Here is an 18,550-nt window from a genome sequence, read left to right as displayed (position 1 = left end):
CAATCCAGGGAGCAGATGAGAATTCTGGCAGGTATCAGGGAGGAGGGAAGGGCATGGCAAAGCAGCAAGCTATTCCTTCAATAACTTCAATAACCTCAGGGATCTTATCTCTGTCTCCGCTTACGAGCTGTGACCTTAAACAAGTTACTTAGCCTCTGAGCCTCAGATTCCACATCTGAAAAGTGAGGAAATCGTACAAACTAGAATCATACAAGATGGCATGGTGAAATAAGTCATGAAATTATGGTTGCCGTTAGTAAAGTTCCAAGGCTAACTACTTGTTCAGTAGTCTGAGAGGTGCCCTTACTTTTCAAGGTGTCAGTAAAAAAAAAAAAAGTATACACTGCTGTCTCTCGTGCCATCAGTCACTGGGGGTCTAATGCATCATCCTGAGATGGTGTCACCTCACCCTCATAGAAGGTCAGTACTGCAGCAAAATGAGGGAGCCTATTTCAGGAAGGCCTCCATTTTTGCTTTAAAAAATATATGATGAACTGAGGGCTTGGATAGCAAAGAAGCTCACTGACAGGAACAATAAAGGTGTCTCATTAATTATGTCAGAAGCAAGTGTGTGGCCACACATGGCTTTCAGGCTCCTGTCATCTGCTTCCGTGGATGCCTTCAAAGCTCTCCTCCAGCACGCTGGCCTCCATGACCATGAGGCCATGCCATGTGTCTTTCCATCACCAGGTCTTTGATGGTAGTTTGCTCTCCCGCCCCCATCTCAGAAAGCTCTCCCTATGTCAGGACCACCCCAAGGCCAGCCATGTGGCATGATGGAGAGAGCACTGGCTTGGGAGCCTGATGACGGAGGGCTTCCTCTGACTATGCCACTCCTGGGCTGGATGACCCTGGAGGAGTCACTTCTTGTGTCAGGCAGAGTTTGAGGGATGCAAGCAACAGAAACCAATCTGGCTGTAACCTACATGGGGAAGGGCAGGCCCAAGAGGGTCTCAGAATTTAAAGGAAAGCAAAGGACCAGACTCTGAAGGCAGAATAAGGCTGTCTGGGGGTGGGGTTGGGGCTGGGATCCAAGGAGTCCCAGAAGCAGGGTCCTACAAGAGCGTCTCCTCAGGATATGACCCCACCCTCCTCCTGGGGTAAATCAGCGTCAGCCATTTCTAATGCTTCTGTCCTTATGCTTGAAACAGAAACTCCAGAGACTGAGAGAGATGGGGAGAGCTAGAGGAGGTGAGCACCTTGACTGATAATCCCACCAGTCAGCTCATCACAGGGAAGAGGCAATTCCCCCAAAAGTAGTCAGGGTACCATGATCAGATGGAATGGGAATCAATGTTGGGCAGGAAAATACCAACACGTCTACACTTTCTCCTTCTGGGGGCTCAGTTTTCTCATCTGTGAAATGGAGACAGTGACACCTTGCAGGAGTGGTGTAGATTTGATGCCTACCGTGGCACAGATGAATAGCAGTTGTTGTTGGTGGTGATAGTGCACAGGACATTGAGCGATACTGAGAGGATCCCTTATGTTGATGACTGTTACACTAGTTGTATTGTCATGCAGTTAGGACTGAATAAAGACTAGATGTTATTGGCTGTTTGTCTGAGTCCCAGTGGTGTCTTCCTTTCATGAAGAAAGGAGTGAGACATATGGACATTCATTCTCATTTAATACTCAGAGCCAGTCCATTTTCCACATGGAAACTGAGCCTCGGAAAAGTGAAATTGTTGGACAGTTGTGAACATTGCTGGATCCACCTCAGGTCTGTGCTGCTCTGAAGTCATGGTGGCAGACACAGTTCCGGGAGATGCACGTTCCAAGTGAGCATCCCCTAGAGTCCACTGCGGGTGCCGCATCCCTCCACGTGGGCCTCCTGTGGAACTCCTCGCTGTGTTTCTTGCTCCCTAAGCCGTGAAGATGGTTCTGCTTTCCCTCTGGAAGAGTATTATGTGGATTCACTTGAAGTCATGTTTGGGGCAAACAGGGCACCAGATGCTGGAATGTGGTCACCTCCACTCTTCCAGAGAGGTATGAGGATTTAATCTTTGCTTTTCTTAAAAAAAAAAAAAAAAAAAAAAAAAAAAAAATAATAATAAATAATAATAATAATAATATAATAATAATGGTTCTGGGGGGGCGGGCGCGTGGACTCAGCTGTAATCCCAGCACTTTGGGAAGGCCGAGATGCGGCGGATCACGAGGTCAGGCGATCAGACCATCCTGGTTAACACGGTGAAACCCACTCTTACTAAAAAATACATCTACTAAAAAAATACAAAAAAAAAAACTAGCCGGGCGAAGTGGCAGGCGTCTGTAGTCCCAGCTACTCGGGAGACTGAGGCAGGAGAATGGCGTAAACCCGGGAGGCGGAGCTTGCAGTGAGCTGAGATCCGGCCACTGCACTCCAGCCTGGGCGACAGAGCGAGACTCCGTCTCAAAAAAAAAAAAAATAATAATAATAATAATAACGGTTCTGAGGGCTGGAGGACATATAAAATCAAAGGGAAATTACAGGCAATGTGCAGAGAATTCTTAGTTTCCAGATGCTTGTCAACCCACCTCGGGAAACGAGCCCCTCTCACAGGTAAGGGCTGCCAGAAGCCCTTTCCGGCTGGAGAACATCACGGAGGAGAATTAGCGAGACCCCTGCCTTCTTGCCTGGTACCTGGCACTGCATTTAGCAGCATTTAAGAAACAATCTCCCCATCAACGCTGATTAGGAGGAACATCAATTTTAATGCAGAGGTGTCACCAAAGTCTGGCCACATGGCTTAGCTGCAAAGGTCGCCCTTTCTCAGAAGGTCTGCATTCCCTTCCTCCCCAAATCAGGCACTGGTATGTGGGAGAGAGTCAGCCTTTGCTACTGAGTGGCTGACCTCCATCACTTCACAGGGCCCGGGATCCTCCCAGCAGAGATACCCCAGGGCAAGCAGAACCTGTCCATTTGTACAGGGCTGTGGCTGTGGGTCAGGTGAAGGCAGGGGTTATAGATTTTTCTGGTGCTAAAGCCCATCTAAAGCCTCTGTGAAGATGATGATCCCTCCCTTAACCACAAATTCCACTGACAGGATGAGCGATTTCATGACTGTGTGCATTTTCAGCAACCAAGCAAACTTCAGTGCATGCAACATTGCAAGTTGTGAAAACAAAGCGAAGCTGGATATTTGAGTGGAGGCCCAACCCTCTCGGCTGCAGAGCTTCTGCCAGAGCTCTTTCCCTAAGATTCACTGATGCTGTCAGAGAGGAAGACACGGACTCATGCCTCTGCGTTGGCTGGCCTAGATAATCTAGGATGGCCTCATGGGTGTGCTAGTTAGCGTCCTGTTGCTAGGGGCAGCTTGGTTCTCCTCCATGTGGCCTCTCAAGGAGGCTAGCTTGGGTTCCTCCCATCAATGTCCCATCAATGTTTCAGAGTTCCAAGTGCCACAAAAGAGGGCAAAAGTCTGAATGCACGAGCACTTTTTAAGCCTCTGCCTCTGCCATGTTTGCTAATGTCCATTGGCCAGAGCAAGTCATGGCCAAGCTGAGAATCAAGAGGTGAAGAAAGGAACCCTACCTTGGCCGAGAGGAGTTACTGAGGCCACGTCTTTGTAAACAATCTACCACTCTGCCCCACCCACACCCCACACAGACAAGTTTCCCTGTTAGATATTCTCACCACTCCCTGAACTTTCTCTCCAGGGCACTTACCCACTGTAGTTGACTATTTGTACACTGAGTGGTTTGTTGTCTTTCTCTCCCATATCCCTGTTCCACCATGCGGGCGGGGGCTGATGTGTGTCCGTCCGCGCCAAGCACAGTGGCTGCTACATAGTGGGTACCAGTAACTACTGGTGAAGGAAGCAGGAAGGAGAGAAGGAAAAAAAGAAAAAGAATACAGGGAAGGCGGAGGGAGAAATAGGGAGGAAAGGAGGAAAGAGGGCAGGACAAAAGGAGCGAAGGAGTCCTGGAACAACGGGGGCACTTCTTAGGCAGAGGACTAACTGGAATCTCTCTGGGTAGCGGGTGCCCTGAGCATCCCCCAAGCCCACCGCACTGCTTTTAGCCTCCATATCTTGGCTCCTCCTGCCCTCCCACCTGGCTACCCTCCCACCCTCTTTCCTCTGCTGGCTCAGCCCTGGGTTCCTTCCATGTGCATCTCAAGGGTCTCTCCCCACTCCCAACAGCTTCCCCTCGACCCCTTCCTCCTGAGCATCTGCCCGGCTCAGGCAACTCCTCACACCCCCGCCTATTGCTGCCCAAGCTGTCCTGCACATGCGCCTCTCAACTGTGCTCCGCACCGGCCCTTTGAGAAATCTAGGACAGGCATATCGATCTTTCCATCCCATTGATGAGAACTCAGGTTCAGAGAGGCTCGATGTCCACGGTCACCCTCCAGAACCAGAGTCAGTCTGGTTCAATAGTCCCCAGACTACAATGCCTGTGGTGAGGCCTCAAGGCCCTGAAGGAGGGGACTCCATCCTCTCTGTCTTGGTGAGAGTGGATGCCCATGCCAGAGCACCCAGGATTCTGACCTCTGGGCAGTGGCAGACAGAGGGCAGCCAAAAGGCCAGAGGCAGAGCCTGCCATCTCCTAGCCCTCAAGGGCTTCTTCCAGAATGACTGGGCCCTAGGGCAGGCCTGCAGCCTCTGCAGACTTCCATGGCACCATCTCTCCCATGGAATGTCTTCTTTAGAAAAGAGATGAGCCCATTCTCAAAAGGGGAAGGGGCTTCCAAGGCCACGCAGCAAATTAGGGCAGCCCGAACTCCGGACTGAGGCTCCTGCTGCCCCTGCAGTCACATCCTGTCCTGCCTCACTGCCTTCCCAGCACTGCCTCCTTCCCACCTCCACAGGGCTTGTGATCAACTGAAGGAGATTAGACTAGTTAGCGAGGGGCCACTTCCTCAATCCAGGCGCAGGAGGGAGGGGAGTGGTACAGGGAGCAGACCCACTGAGCAGGTGATGGATCTCACAATAGGTATTTGCCGCGTATCGGTGACTGTCTTCAGAACTGCACCTCCGTCTACACCGCTTGATGTACATGAGTGTGCTGGTAGGTACATCCTGGGGATGGGTGCTTGAAGTAACATAATTAGGAAGCAGCTCCACATGGCAGTGAGCCTCGGATCTGGTCAATCACGGCTTTGCTAAATCGGCACCGGAGGCCGTGGCTAATCAGCATAGGAGATGTTGCCAGTGCCTTTTCATTGGTGAAATGAGCTGTACAAAAAAAATGTGGTTGGCTCCCAAGATCATGCAGTACCCTCCTCTCTTTGTGAGCCAAGCTCAAGAAACCCCCCAGCTCCATCTGGGCCAACAGCTGCCCACTGAACAGAAGGCACTGAGTTCACTGGAAACCTCAGGGACTGCCTTCACCAGGGATCCTGCCCTCTCCAGGGTCCTGCGTTCGCTAGCGATATTGCTTTCAGAAAACGCTTGCACTTGCCTGGGAGTGACACTGGCGTGCAGGGTCTGGTCAGATGCCCCCAAGGACAGTGCATGGTCCTTGCTGCATGCCTACTCTGTGCCAGGAAACTCTCCACATCATGTACATATTACTTCATGAAAAATCACTGCTATCTGGGCCTGGTGGCTCATGCCTGTAATCCCAGCACTTTCGGAGGCCGAGGCGAGCAGATTGCTTAAGGACAGGAGTTTGAGACCAGCCTAGCCAACATGGCGAAACTCTGTCGCTACTAAAACTACAAAAAATTAGCTGGGTGTGGTAGCACATGCCTGTGATCCTAGCTACTCAGGAGGCTGAGACATGAGAATCACTTGAACTTGGGAGGTGGAGGTTGCAGTGAGCTGAGATCATACCACTGTATTCCAGCCAGAGTGACAGAGTGAGACTCTGTCTAAAAATGAATAAATAAATAATAAAAGTCACTGCCACCTCCATTTTACAAGAGGTACCAAGTGGATGTGTTGCATCCCCAGGGCCTCACAGGGAGGAAGTGGTGGAGCTGGTATTTGAACCCGGGCTGTTGTTTTTGTAAACGATCAAATAAATAATGTGAATGTACTGATCTATGATAAGCTAGCTGCATGAGATGGAGACTCAAACACAGACGAAGCCAAAGCTGAGATGCAGAATTTGCTGAGAAATCTCATTGTATCTCACAAGCGCAAACTGCTAAGCCCACCACATACCCAGGCTGTGCCGTCTGATTGAAGAGCCTGTGCTCTGAACACCATACAGCCTTCTTCCTGCAGCTGAGGAGCTGGAGGCCCATGGGAAAACAGGCTCTAGATGGCTGAGTTTCAACGGGAGCCTACAAGTGTCCCTCCCCAGCCTTGCACCTGCCATAGCTCCATCACCAAGAACCCACTCTCCCTCTGGATTCGGCCCTCCACCCTTCCCTCCCAGCTCACATGCTTGCCCCAGGCTACACTGAGCTCCTGGACCACACCAGGCAGTTTCACACCCAGCAGCTTTGCTCACCGGGCTCCCTTCACTTCCCTTGGCCATTGCCTACCAGGTAAACATCCACTTATCTTTCTTGGCTTCATCAGGCCTCATCACCTCTACCAACAGTACAACACTGGACAGTGGATGCCCTTTGGGACACACCAGTGTGAGGCCACCCTCACCCTGCTGTGTGACCTTGGACAAGTGACTCAATTTCTCTGAACATCAGTTTCCCCATCAACAAAGTAGGAAAATGGTGTCTACCTCATGGTTTGTGGTACAGGTTAGAAAAAATGCACATTAAGCCCCTGACAAGCCTTCTACTAAAAGCAAAACACGGTACTTACTTTTAGAAAGTTTTCCTGCCCTCTGCCCCAGTAGAACTGAACTCTACGTACCTATATACATCTCAGACTCTGCGGACATAGTTGTGTCTTTTTTTGTTAGCACTTCTCACCAGCTGGCATGCTGTGTATTTTCCTCTGTTTATTTTCTGTCTCTTTCATCGCCGGACTTCACAAGGTGCAGCTCCTTGGGGGCAGGAATCTTGTCTGTCGTGTTCATCACTGGATTCCAGGGCTTGGAATGCTGCCTGGCACTTGGTAGGCCCTACATTAAAGTTGGTTGGTGAAATGAATGCACAAATAAAGGAATAGAAAAGTGAACAAATGAACCCATATCCACTTCCTGCATTAATCTACTCCATCAATCTGTCCCCAGCTCCCAGCACAGTAACTGACATGTGTGTTCGGCTTGGATTGTAGAACAAATCTTATCAATTCTTTGTTTATGCATTTATAAAGCACAATTTCATGAAGCACTAAATCAGATCCGCACGAACGAAGCTTTCCAGATGGGCCCTGAAGCGGGATTCTCTTTCTTCGTGCCTTGCTTCCTCAAAACTGGCCCGCATCATCCTCCCCAGCAGCGTAAGAACCGTCCAAACTGCCAACCACAGAATCATGAGCTAATTAATGAGACTGCTTTGAGCCACTGTGCTTTGCTTGTACGTATGTTTGCCCCACTGCCAAGGCTAACTGATGCAACAGAAGAAGGGTTCCCCAAGGAGGGGACGGCTGAGCTCGATCTAAGCAACCAGAAGAAGACTAAGAGAAAGCAGTAAATTCCAGGTGGAAGAATTTGGAAGGCGTGTGTAGGAAAGTCATTTGGAAGGAGATAGGATAGCACTTTTTAAAAAAAAAAAACACTTTATTGAACATCCAGCCAGAAAATGTACAATTGGCGAACTACCCCCTAGAGAATAACACACTTGTACAACCAGAGCCATATGAGAAACAAAGCACGACCGGCACGGCAGAGGCACTCCTTACGCTCCTTCCCATTTCCCACCTCCCTCCAAAGCTAACCACTATCCTGACTTTTCTCATCACAGCTTGTGTGTTTTTGAGCATTTTTTCAACAGGACTCTGCACTGTGCACTATTTTGTATCTGGCTGCTTTCACCCCATGTTAGGGTTGGGAGACTCATCCATGTTGCTCTCTCCTCCTCTTGATTAATTGTATTCCATTATTTATCCATCCTCCTCCTGATGGATCTTTGGGCTGTGTTGGTTATGGAGAATAACACTGCCATGAATACTCCTGAACACATATTTCAAGGAATATATTTGTACACTTTTTTTTCTTTTTTTGAGATGGAGTCGTGCTCTGTTGCCCAGGCTAGAGTGCAGTGGCGTGATCTCGGCTCACTGCAACCTCAACCTCCCAGGTTCAAGCGATCCTCCTGCCTCAGCCTCCCAAGTAGCTGGGATTACAGGCTTGCACCTTCACACCCAGCTAATTTTGGTATTTTTAATAGAGACGGGGTTTTGCCATGTTGGCCAGGCTGGTCTCGAACTCCTGACCTCAAATGATCCACCCACCTCGGCCTCCCAAAGTGCTGGGATTAACAGGCATGAGCCACCATGCCTGGTGGATATTTGTATACTTCTGGTGAGTGCAGACTACCAGTGAAATTCTTGGGTCATATGGTTTGCACATAAAGCAGCTCTTTAGAGGAACTGAAGGGAACAGGTGGCTTGAAAGAGGAGGGGGGAACTAATGAGAGGAGGGGTCAAACTTTCTCAAGCACTGTGAACATGGCAAGGAGGCTGATTTTCATGAGATGTGCAGAGGGAGGCCAGGGAGTGACATGCTCCGATGACATTTTCAGATCACCCTGGAGAGTGAGGTTGGAGACCACCATAGGGAACAAGGAAACAGGCAGGTGGTGGTGGAGGGAAACTAAGGGAGAGGTGACCATGACCTGGACCAGGGCGCTGTGGAGATGGAGAGGAGAGGATCATGCTCTAGTTAGCTAGTACTGCATAATAGAGCTGAGCAGCTTAAAACTAAGCAATGGATTTTCTCCAAGGATTTTGGGGGTTGACTGAGCTCTGCTGGGCAATTCTTGTATGGGATCTCTCACACTGTTGCAGTCAGGTGATAGCTGGGGCTGTAGCCAGGCCAAAAGCTCAGCTGGGCTGAAGATGAGCTCTTGTCCGAGGTGGTTGTTTCACTTACCTGCTTGGCTCCTGGGCTGAGATGGCTGAAGCAGTTGGGGGCTGGTGGGACCTATGTTACCCCATATGCAGCTGACTAGGCTTCCTCATAGCATGGCACTCTCTGATTTATTAAATGGAAGAAGCCTGTGACCGGAGTGAGTGTTCTAAGAGGCTAGGACAGACACTGCAAGGCTTCTTATGACCCAGCCTCAGGGGCCTCCAAATATTGCATCCACTACATTCTCTTAGCCAAGCAAGTCATTAAGTCCAGCTGAGGTAGGAAGCAGGACTCGACTCTGAAGGTGGGGCTCAGATACTGGACCAAACTGAGGACTAGCTGAAACAGGCTGGGACAGAAGCACTTCCCCATAAGACACCCCACCAGTGTGCCATGTGAGTTTACCATTGCTATGGCAACACCTGAAGGTTACCACCCCCTTCCATGGCAATGACCCAGCAATCCAGAGGTTACCACCCTTTTCCTAGAAATTTCTGCATAAACTGCCCCTTAATTTGCAATGTAATTAAAAGTGAGTATAAACACGACTGCAGAACTGCCCCTGAGCTACTATTCTGGGTATGCTGCCCATGGGGTAGCCCTGCTCTGCAAGGAGCAATGCCTTTGCTGCTGCTGTTGTATACTGCTGCTTCAGTAAAAGTTGCTGTTTAACACCACCAGCTCACCCTTGTATTCTTTCCCAGATGAAGCCAAGAACCCTCCCGAGCTAAGCCCCAATTCTGGGCTCATCTGTCTTGCATCACAGTCCAGTTTCCAGGGAGGAGAAATGAGATTCTCCTGTTTCATGTGAGGAGCAACACAGCCCTGTGGGAAGGGAAGGGTTGGTGGAGGTCCTCTTTGGATGACATTGGCTACCAAGGATGGATTTGGACTTTTTGTTGGGTTGGATAAAGGCTTTTCTTTTCTTTTCTTTTTTTGCTTTGTTTTAGAATTTACACATTGAAATCAATTTGAACAGCAGGAAACATACATACTTTTCCAGCATAGCCACAGTGTTTGGGATGCTCAGGGGTCAGAGGCAGAAATGCCCCCAGCATTTCACACAGAAGAAACCTTTCTGCAGAGGGCAATGGAGAGACTTTTTGCTCCTGGCCTAACAGGGAAAACTTGCCCCTTGCGTTCTTGTTTACCTAAGACCAACAATTGACTGAAAGTATTTCTTAGTGAATTTCTAACTTGAATTATTCTCCTCAAAGGTTGCTGCTGCAGAGCAGAAAGATCAGACTTGGTTTCTGCAAAACATCTGGACTCCAGTTCCTTCTTGGCTAACCTAATGACTTATGTGACCTTCGGGACATTACCAAACTTTTTGTCCTTAGTTTCCTCATCAATAAAATCAGGATGATAACAGTACCTCCTTGGAAGAGTTGTTGAGAGCATTAAATGAGATAATACATACAAAGCGCTTGACTCAATCCTTGGGAAACAGTGAGTTCTTGGTCAATGTCAGCCGCACAGTAAGTTAATAGATGCACAACAAATTTGTTGTAACTGAGTTGTCCACGCAAGGAATGTCAGCTTGAAGCGCTGGCTCAAGGATTTTATCTGTGCCACACTTTAGTGTTTGTTTGTTTATTTATTTATTTATTTATTTATTTAGAGATGGAGTCTTGCTCTGTCACCCAGACTGGAGTGCAGTGGCATGATCTTGGCTCTCTGCAACCTCTGCCTTCTGGGCTCAAGCAATTTTCCTGCCTCAGCCTTCCGAGTAGCCAGGATTACAGGTGCTCACCACCATGCCTGCCTAATTTTTGTATTTTTAGTAGAGATGAGGTTTCGCCATGTTAGCCAGGCTGGTCTCAAACTCCTGACTTCAGGTGATCCACCCTCCTTGGCCTCCCAAAGTGCTGGGGTTATAGGTGTGAGCTTCCTGGGACTATCAGCAATAAAGTTTGCTTTTGATTCCAAATGTTAAAAAATTACATATATATATATATTTATATATCTATATAAAATCTGCAATGCTGTTGCAAATACCTCATATACAGTGCTTTCTCTCCCTCCATAGTATCCTATCTCTCTTCACATCTTTACATTGCCAATATCTCACACTTTGTAGGTGGGAAAGTTTATCATTTGCTTCACTGGGAGATGTATACTCTTTAAATAGTGTTCTAATGTCTGCAAAAAAAAACAAATTAGCAAAACTGTCTCTAGGGAAGCAGCCTTTGACTGTTCAAACCTGGGAGAAATGAAGGTTTTGTTTGTGGAAATTGGGGCATCCGGTGCTGTCTACTTAGGGAAGCAGGATTTTTTTAACCACCCACCAACACCTACACACACCCAAAAAATTAATAAAATCTCAGAGACTATATTCATCTTTTACTTATAGGTAATCTCCCAAGTTCAGGGGAAGTTTTTCTTCTGAATGTTGTTCACTCTGTACCGTGGAAATGATCTGCATCTTACCAAAGAGTCTCACTGAAACATCTCTTCTCTGTATGCACATCTTTGATCTCACACAATCCTTTCAGGTAGGGACACTGGGCCCCATTTTACAGATGAGAGCACAGAGGCCAAAAGAAAGTAGGAACTTGCCCAAGGTCACACAGCTTGTGAGTAGCCACTTCTGTCTGCTGTCTACTGCGCCACACCTACCATCCTTTTGCCTGAGCCTGGATTTTTTCTTTTCTTTTCTTTTTCTCTCCTCTCCTCTCCTCTCCTCTCCTCTCCTCTCCTCTTCTCTTCTCTTCTCTTCCTCTTCTCTCTCTCTTACCTTCTCTTCTCTTTTGAGACAGAGTCTCGCTCTGTTGCCAGGCTGGAGTACAGTGGCGCAATCTCGGCTCACTGCAACCTTTGCCTCCCAGGTTCAAGCGATTCTCCTGCCTCTGCCTCCCAAGTAGCTGGGACTACAGGCGCGACCACATCCAGCTAATTTTTGTATTTTTAGTAGAGACAGGGTTTCACCATGTTGGCCAGGCTGGTCTCCATCTCTTGACCTCGTGATCTGCCCGCCTCAGCCTCCCAAAGTGCTGGGATTACAGGCATAAGCCACCGCACCTGGCTGAGCCTGGATTCTTTCTACGTCTCAGCACTCTCTCTGCTACCAGCCTTTGCATTATATCCCACAGGATTCCTGGAGGTAGGCGGCAATGGGTGAGAAAAGTTTAGCGGGAAAACCTCAGCAGACAGGCTGGTGGCCAGCACTCCCAAGGCACAGATGAGACCCTGGCTGTCTTGAGGAGCTTGGCACTCAATGAGCATTAGGAGTTACTGCTTGGTGAAGTTTAAATATTTGTTTATTCATGTATGCAACGAACATTTACTGAGCTCCTACTATGTGCTCAGCATGGTACTGGGCTCTGGTGTTGCACAGATGAGTTAGACAGGTCTGCTTACAAGGCATTCTTGAGGAGTTTGCAGTATAGTGGGTGTAACAGACATACAGAAGTCCTAGAAGCAAAAGCGTATGGACAGGGCGTTGCCAAATTCCTCAGCCAGCCGCCAGGTACTGCTGATTCCACTGTCTGAACAGCTAGAGAATCCATCTTCATGACCACCCCTCTGGCAAAGGCTGCCACTGCCTGACACCCATCTCACCAAGGCCAGCAGGGCCACCTGACAGCCTGCCTCATTCCTCTGATCACTTCTCCACACCACAACTAAAGGGACAATCTGATTCCTGTTTATGTCCTCCAAAGGCTCCTTGATGTCCTTTCCATAAGGTCTAAACTGCAGAGCCAGGCTACACTGTAGAGAGTTGGACTCCCTCCTCACAGGTGGATTCTGGGTCTTGTTCACAGTTGGGTGCTAGTACGGGGCCAGACCCTAGGTGACCAATGATTCCAGGGGATCTTTATGATATAGTGCAGCCTGGTGACATCATAATGCAAGCCCCCTGCCCAGGAGATGTTTTTGGTCCATGTGAAGGATAATCATTGGTCAGTCTAGCTAGGATCCACTATAATCACTTAATCGGACTTAATTTGAAATTTCTAGAGATTTTTATATGCTGGTGAGCATTCTGATTTGAAGGAGTTAAGACGTTAAAAAAATACGACATAAACATATGACTAATACCACTTGCTAAGCATCAGTCTGGCCCATAGCAGGAACCTTTATGCAGTCATATTTGGGAGAGATGCGGGTAGGCAGTAAGAGCTACAGGACAAAGACTGGTTTTGCCTTGCTCTGTGATCTTGGGCGGGTTACTTAGCAGCTTTAAGCCCCATGTAAAACTGATCCCTGCCTCCTTGGCCTCATGAAGTCACTGCGAAGACCAGATGAACACTAGCTAAGGGCTGTCCAAACCCTAAAGGGTTGTACACATGTGAGGGCTTGAGGCCATGACCAGAGAAGGTAGCATCCCCCTTGCCAAAGCCCCCAACACACTCCTCTCCTGGAAGTGGCTGGGAGGGTGCACTGGGGTCATCTTCACTGTCCTTTTGTTCCTCAAAGTGGGTCTGGGATGAGGAGATGCAAACCTGTACCTGGGTTTCCTGCCAGAATTGATCAGTTCCCATAAGCAGAGGCAGGAAGACCATTTGGCCATCCATAATGAGACAGGTTGCAGGGAATCTGGACCTGTCTGGACCATGTTTTAGAAGCCCTTACATGGGAAGAGATGTTAGACTTAGTGATCTTTAAGGTTCATTTCAGGGATTCTCTACAATTCTCTGATTTCAAGTCCCTTCCCTCAGCAGAAATCAGTTTTAAACAATGACAAGGATTCTAGCAGGATTGGTCAACTTCTATAAACTCCAGTTTCTGGAAACTCCCAGGAAGCCAAGCCTTCAGGCAGAATACTTCTCCTTCCCCCCAAAAAAGTGCAAAAGAAAAAGAGTACTGTTGATTCATGAAATATGCCGAATACCTAATTCCTTCTGAAAGTCACACACCTTTCTTTCCCAGCCAGAACTCCAGATCCAGGAGGCTGTACACACCCAGAGGAAGGGACATATCATAGATTGTTATGTACCTGGTTCCCAAAAGCAGATGCTTTGCCTACTGCACATATGCAAACTTCTTCTTTATCACCTTTCCAGGAGTGTACTGGGGCCTTGGATGTGAAGGTCAACTGTGTTTTCACGATGGTCCACTGCTTTCTGGGTTCAGGCCCATAGTGAGAGTCATTCATTCATCCACCCATTTCATGTTGAGACCTGTCCCTGTGCCAGACACACAGCAGTCCTTGTTTTCATGTACTTCACAATTTATTGGGGAAAATCTTCAAGTAAACATAGTTATAGTAACACAATTATGGGGAAACAGAATTGCAGAGTTCGTGGAATATTATGTGATTGTACCTAATATTATGGGAATTGTACAAGACAGGCACCCAGCTGGGCCTAGTGGTGTTGAAGTCTCTGAGGTGCACATCCTCAGGCAGCAGTAAGCTAGGTAAAGGGGAAGTGCAGGGAGCAGGGGAAGGGCGTTTCAAGGGGGCAACTGAGCAAAGGTCTGGAAGTGATTGGATGTGGAAAGGACCTGCGGCAGCTCCACACTGCTGGCTCAAAAAAAGTGTACAGCCAGGATTGAGGGGCACAGATCAATCACAGATGAGTTTTGTGACCCACTGAGGGGCCCAGAGACACTGTAGGAGACAGGGGTGATATTGACACATGAGTTCAATGAATATTCAAGTACCTTTTAGAGGCCAGCCTCATGCTCAATACTGGCTTCTATTGCTTTTTGAAAAACACCTAAAATTCTTTCCACCTTACTGAAAAGCAAAGAAGTTCTTCAGGCTGAGAGTCGTCCAATATCTGGTATACAGTTGGTGCTCAGTCAATGGCGATCATAGTCCCTCCCTGCCAGGGAGCTGTTGCTGCCTGGGTAATGTTCCCTAAATGACGTGGCTGTCCATTCCCAGGATCAGTCATCTTTGCATCATGAAAAATGGCCCATCCCTGTAGCTAACATCCACAGGGCATGTCGCTTAAAGACAGATTCCCCGTGACCTGTCTTAAGATGGAGAACAAGGCTGATTCTTTTAGCTCTTTGCTTTGTAAAGAAAATGGTTTTCAGCACAACTTCACCCCACAGCAATTATGGAAAATAAATTGAAGTGTAAAAACAGGGAGACGGCTAGCAGATGGGGCAAAATTAGCCTGGCTGCTACTACCACACTGGCTCCACACGACGCAGAAAGAGATCCTGCTCCCTGGAGTGTGAAATGACCACAAGATTAAGAATCAAGGCAGCGGGGAGGAAGCTTCCGCCTGAAGCCCAAGCACCCAGGAGCCCCTGATGGGGCCTCCACTTCTGTCTCCACAGATGCCACCTTCCCCCACCCAAACTGCTGTCCCAGTGGTGGTTCCTCTCCTCCTTCTGGGCTCAGCTCCAAGGTCAGCCTTTAGAGACCTCTGCTGCCCTCCATCCCCATTCACAGTTCCTTAACCCAAACTGACTTTCTCCTTTCTGGAGTCCACTTTAGAAATCTCCTTCCCTTGTTTAATGGCTACCCGAAGCCCCTGCCCCCATGGATGACTTGAGGGTAGACTCACTCTCCTTCAGGGCCCTGCCTCAAGGGCACAGGTCTGCCCTTCACGGGGACCTCCATAGCTACTGGGTAATGAGTGAGCAGCGGGGTTTCCCAGATTCATTGCTGTGAACAGAGCAGTGATGCACCTAGGCCCATGTGTTTCAACGCCCAGTGAGCCCTGTTCATTTTTTCCCCCCTCTTGGAACCCTGAATATTTAAAGTCATTGTCTTTGTGGTCTTAGTTGTCACAGAAAGGGACCAAGCGCTGAGCTGGGAGCAGGGGGCTGGGACTTCCTGCTCCTAAGTAATTCCTCAGCCCTGGGCAAATTCGGTAACTGGAGGGTCTCACTTTTAAGGAGTGTAAACCACATGGTGGGCCCCAAACAAGATAAGATCCTGGAATTCTCTAGAGTTCAACAGTGGAGGTGGGGAGGGAGGGGACCGGAAGGCCTGTCCTGGCATTTTCAGTAATTTCCACAGGAAGTTCTGTCCTGGCATTTTCAGTAATTTCAAGTGACCCCAGGGACGGTCACTTGGAGACTCGGTGACCAGAGACCCCACAGCGTACCCCAGCTCTTAGGAGTTGGCCTGCTTCTTGCTCTTTCCTAGAAGCTGGAGTCACATCACTGGACCGGAAAAGGCTCCTGGTATCTAAACCAACGAAGAAGACCCTTCCCCCACAGACCGCCACTTTGGAGACTCCCACAACTTTACCTCTACACTAGTATAACCCCCGACCCAGGCCCTCGACGCTCCCCACGTAGGGCTCCCAGGATTCGGGGATGGGTAGGACTCGGGTCCTGGTCCCTCCAAGTGGGGGTTGCCTCTCGAGAGTGGGCAGGGAACACGGAACCCGCGGACTAGGCGTCTTATCCCGGACAGGAGGGAGGCGTTGCCTCCTAGACCAGGTACTGAGACCCGCGGGCCCACCTCCAGTTGCGTCACCTGGCCCACCGCCTCCTGAGATCACAATCTGGGGGCCGGGACCCGCCTCATCACCGCCGGTTTGTAACCAAACAATCCAACCAACAAACACCCCGGAAAGAAAAAAAAACAAACTGGCCTGACCCAGCCTCCCGCCCTGCCCCGCCCGCCCCGCCCCTCGCCCCCCGGGTCCCGCCCCCGCACGGGGATGAGCGCGAGCCGGGCGCCCGCACCGCCGCCCGCGCTCGCCGCTGCCAGCCCGCGGCGGGGGCGGCCCCGGACGCGCCCGCCCGCCCCGCCTGCGCCCCGCCCGCGCCCGCGCGCTCACTCCGCGGCGCCCTCGCCGGGTGCTGCCGCTCGCGCGCCCGCGCCAGGCTCTCGCGCCGCCGCCCGCGCCGCGCTGGCCCGGGCCCTTCCGCCCGCGCTTCATGGCTGCACACGAGTGGGACTGGTTCCAACGCGAGGAGCTCATCGGGCAGATCAGCGACATCCGAGTGCAGAACCTGCAAGGTAACGCAGCCCAGGCTCGCCCCGGGATCGTCCGGCCGGGCGCTCGAGGAGCCTGGGGCGCAGCTCAGACACTTGGCAACTCCCCCGCGCCGCCCCCGCTCGCCGGCCGCTAGTTGTTCCTGTCACTTGCCTTGGGGTGGGAGGCTGGGGTTGGACACCCGCCCCCAAGCCCCAGGGCGGCCAGCTCCGGCCAGATTTACAGTTGCCCAGGGGGTGGGGCGCTACACGTGTGTGCGTTGAGGGGAGAGGGCTCTCATTTTCATTAGGGGGAGGTCACCACCCCCGCCAGCCACCGCTGCGAGTTTGGAGAAGTTTGTACGTGGGTTGTTGGGGGCGGTGGCCCAGGTCAGGGAGGGGAGGAGACAGTGCGACTCTGTGTGTGTGTGTGTGTGTGTGTGTGTGTGTATGTGTGAGTTCGCGCACTTCCTAAGTACCTTCGAGGCAAGGGGAATTGAATGGTGGGCGGCGCCTCGGGGGTGATTTGGGGAGAGGGTGCCAGGGGTGCGGATCGGATCGGCGGGGTCAGGCAAGCACCCAACTCCAGCGGCCTCTTTGCTTAGGGAGCTGCCTCTCCCCTGCAGGATCAGGACTCCAAATGGGGAGAGGGCGAGAGCCCCCCCACCCCCAACTCCGACCCCGCCTGGGCACAGGACATTGGGACCAAGGCGTCTACCTGGGAGGTAGCTGAGAAGAGGTGAAAAAGAAACTCCAGTGCTGGAGAGTGGCTGGGGGTGGCGGTGCCACACATGAAGTGTGTTTCTCTTTCAAAAGAATTTATTCAATGTGGAAACTTAGAAAGCACACAAATATTTGAAGGAAAAAAGTCACCCATAATTTCCCCCCCACAACCTACCTACCCAAAAGAGAACTATTCTTCATGGAGCTGTATCTCCAGCTTCTTTTTTTTTTTTTTTTTTAATGTGTGAACTTTGCAGAACTAGGCAAAACACCACTTCTGGCCCTTCTTCACCCACATTGACCTGTGCAGGTGAAGTTTCTGTAAGCTGCTTCCCCTGCAGGCTTGGGTTTCTAGAGAGTTCAAGATTAGGAGTGGCTAGGAGCTGGGAGGCCTGGGCAGAGAGGCGATGGGGCTGTGGGTGCCCTCCCCCAGCGAGGGCAGCGACTTTACTGTTGGAGGGCAGGGAGCCCCAGCCGCTGGGGGATGGCCGAGCAGTCAAGTTTAAACATTACACCTGATTGAATGTTTCCTGGGAGCCTAGGTGGATCTGCCCCGTCCCTAGGTTGGGCAAGGACAGCGCTGGCAGAGGTGACCTCAAAAGGAGTGGGGAGCCTCCTGAGGTTAGGACACTGGAAACTGAGTTTGCTCTGTGGCCATCTGATCTCTTCTGGCTGTGATTTGTGTTAAAGGAGGAGGCTTGGGCTGGGGTTGTTGAAAGTGATCTCTTTTGATAATAAGCCAAGTGCCTGGATCCTGTTGCCTGAAAAGAACTGACATCTTCTTTGGGAGTGGGCATTAGTGTCTACTGAGATGCGGTCTTATTTGGACTGTCAGGGTGTGTGTGTACCTGTCTTTCTTAGGCAATCATTGAGTGTTTAATAAGCACATACTAACCAATGCTTGGTGTAACAAGTTCCTGCATTCCTCTAGGATTAGCTCCTGGTTTAGAGAAGATTGACTGTTGTGAAGAGATGCCCCGCAATATAAGCATTAGGTTACAACCAGAACAGTGGGAGGAGGTTTCACAGAATAGGGACAATTTGAGATGGGTCCTGGAGGTTGGGTAGGAGTTCACTGAGTAGGCTCCTCTCCCTCGGCTCCCAGTGAACTGTCCTCACTTTTAGGCAAATGCCAGT

At 50.2% G+C, this 18,550-nt stretch overlaps 1 protein-coding gene and 1 long non-coding RNA gene across 6 annotated transcripts in view; one reads left to right on the top strand and one right to left on the bottom strand.

The window, feature by feature from the left end:
* Positions 1–538: 538 nt before the first annotated feature.
* Positions 539–16,204, bottom strand: LOC108519081 (uncharacterized). 2 transcript variants are annotated; one of them, XR_001882514.1, is made up of 5 exons: positions 16,016–16,204; positions 13,796–13,985; positions 6,753–6,963; positions 3,652–3,791; positions 539–2,009 (listed from the first exon to the last, which is right to left on the bottom strand). It is a non-coding gene; the product is annotated as an uncharacterized LOC108519081 (long non-coding RNA). The 2 variants fall into 2 exon arrangements; XR_001882513.1 differs by lacking the exons at positions 539–2,009; positions 3,652–3,791 and adding an exon at positions 4,933–5,162.
* Positions 16,205–16,558: 354 nt separating this feature from the next.
* CLMN (calmin) overlaps positions 16,559–18,550 on the top strand; it is a 136,037-nt gene continuing 134,045 nt past the window's right edge. For all 4 annotated transcript variants that reach the window (XM_017857972.1, XM_017857970.1, XM_017857974.1 and 1 more), the window contains exon 1: positions 16,559–16,735. In XM_017857972.1, the coding sequence (XP_017713461.1) occupies positions 16,654–16,735 (82 nt within the window). In that variant the 5' untranslated portion in view covers positions 16,559–16,653. The remainder of the gene's footprint in view (positions 16,736–18,550) is intronic.

Source organism: Rhinopithecus bieti, unplaced genomic scaffold (genome assembly GCF_001698545.2).
Source record: "Rhinopithecus bieti isolate Rb0 unplaced genomic scaffold, ASM169854v2 scaffold_41913, whole genome shotgun sequence".
NCBI classification, from domain to species: Eukaryota; Metazoa; Chordata; class Mammalia; order Primates; family Cercopithecidae; genus Rhinopithecus; species Rhinopithecus bieti.
This window is presented reverse-complemented; position numbering and strand designations above follow the sequence as displayed.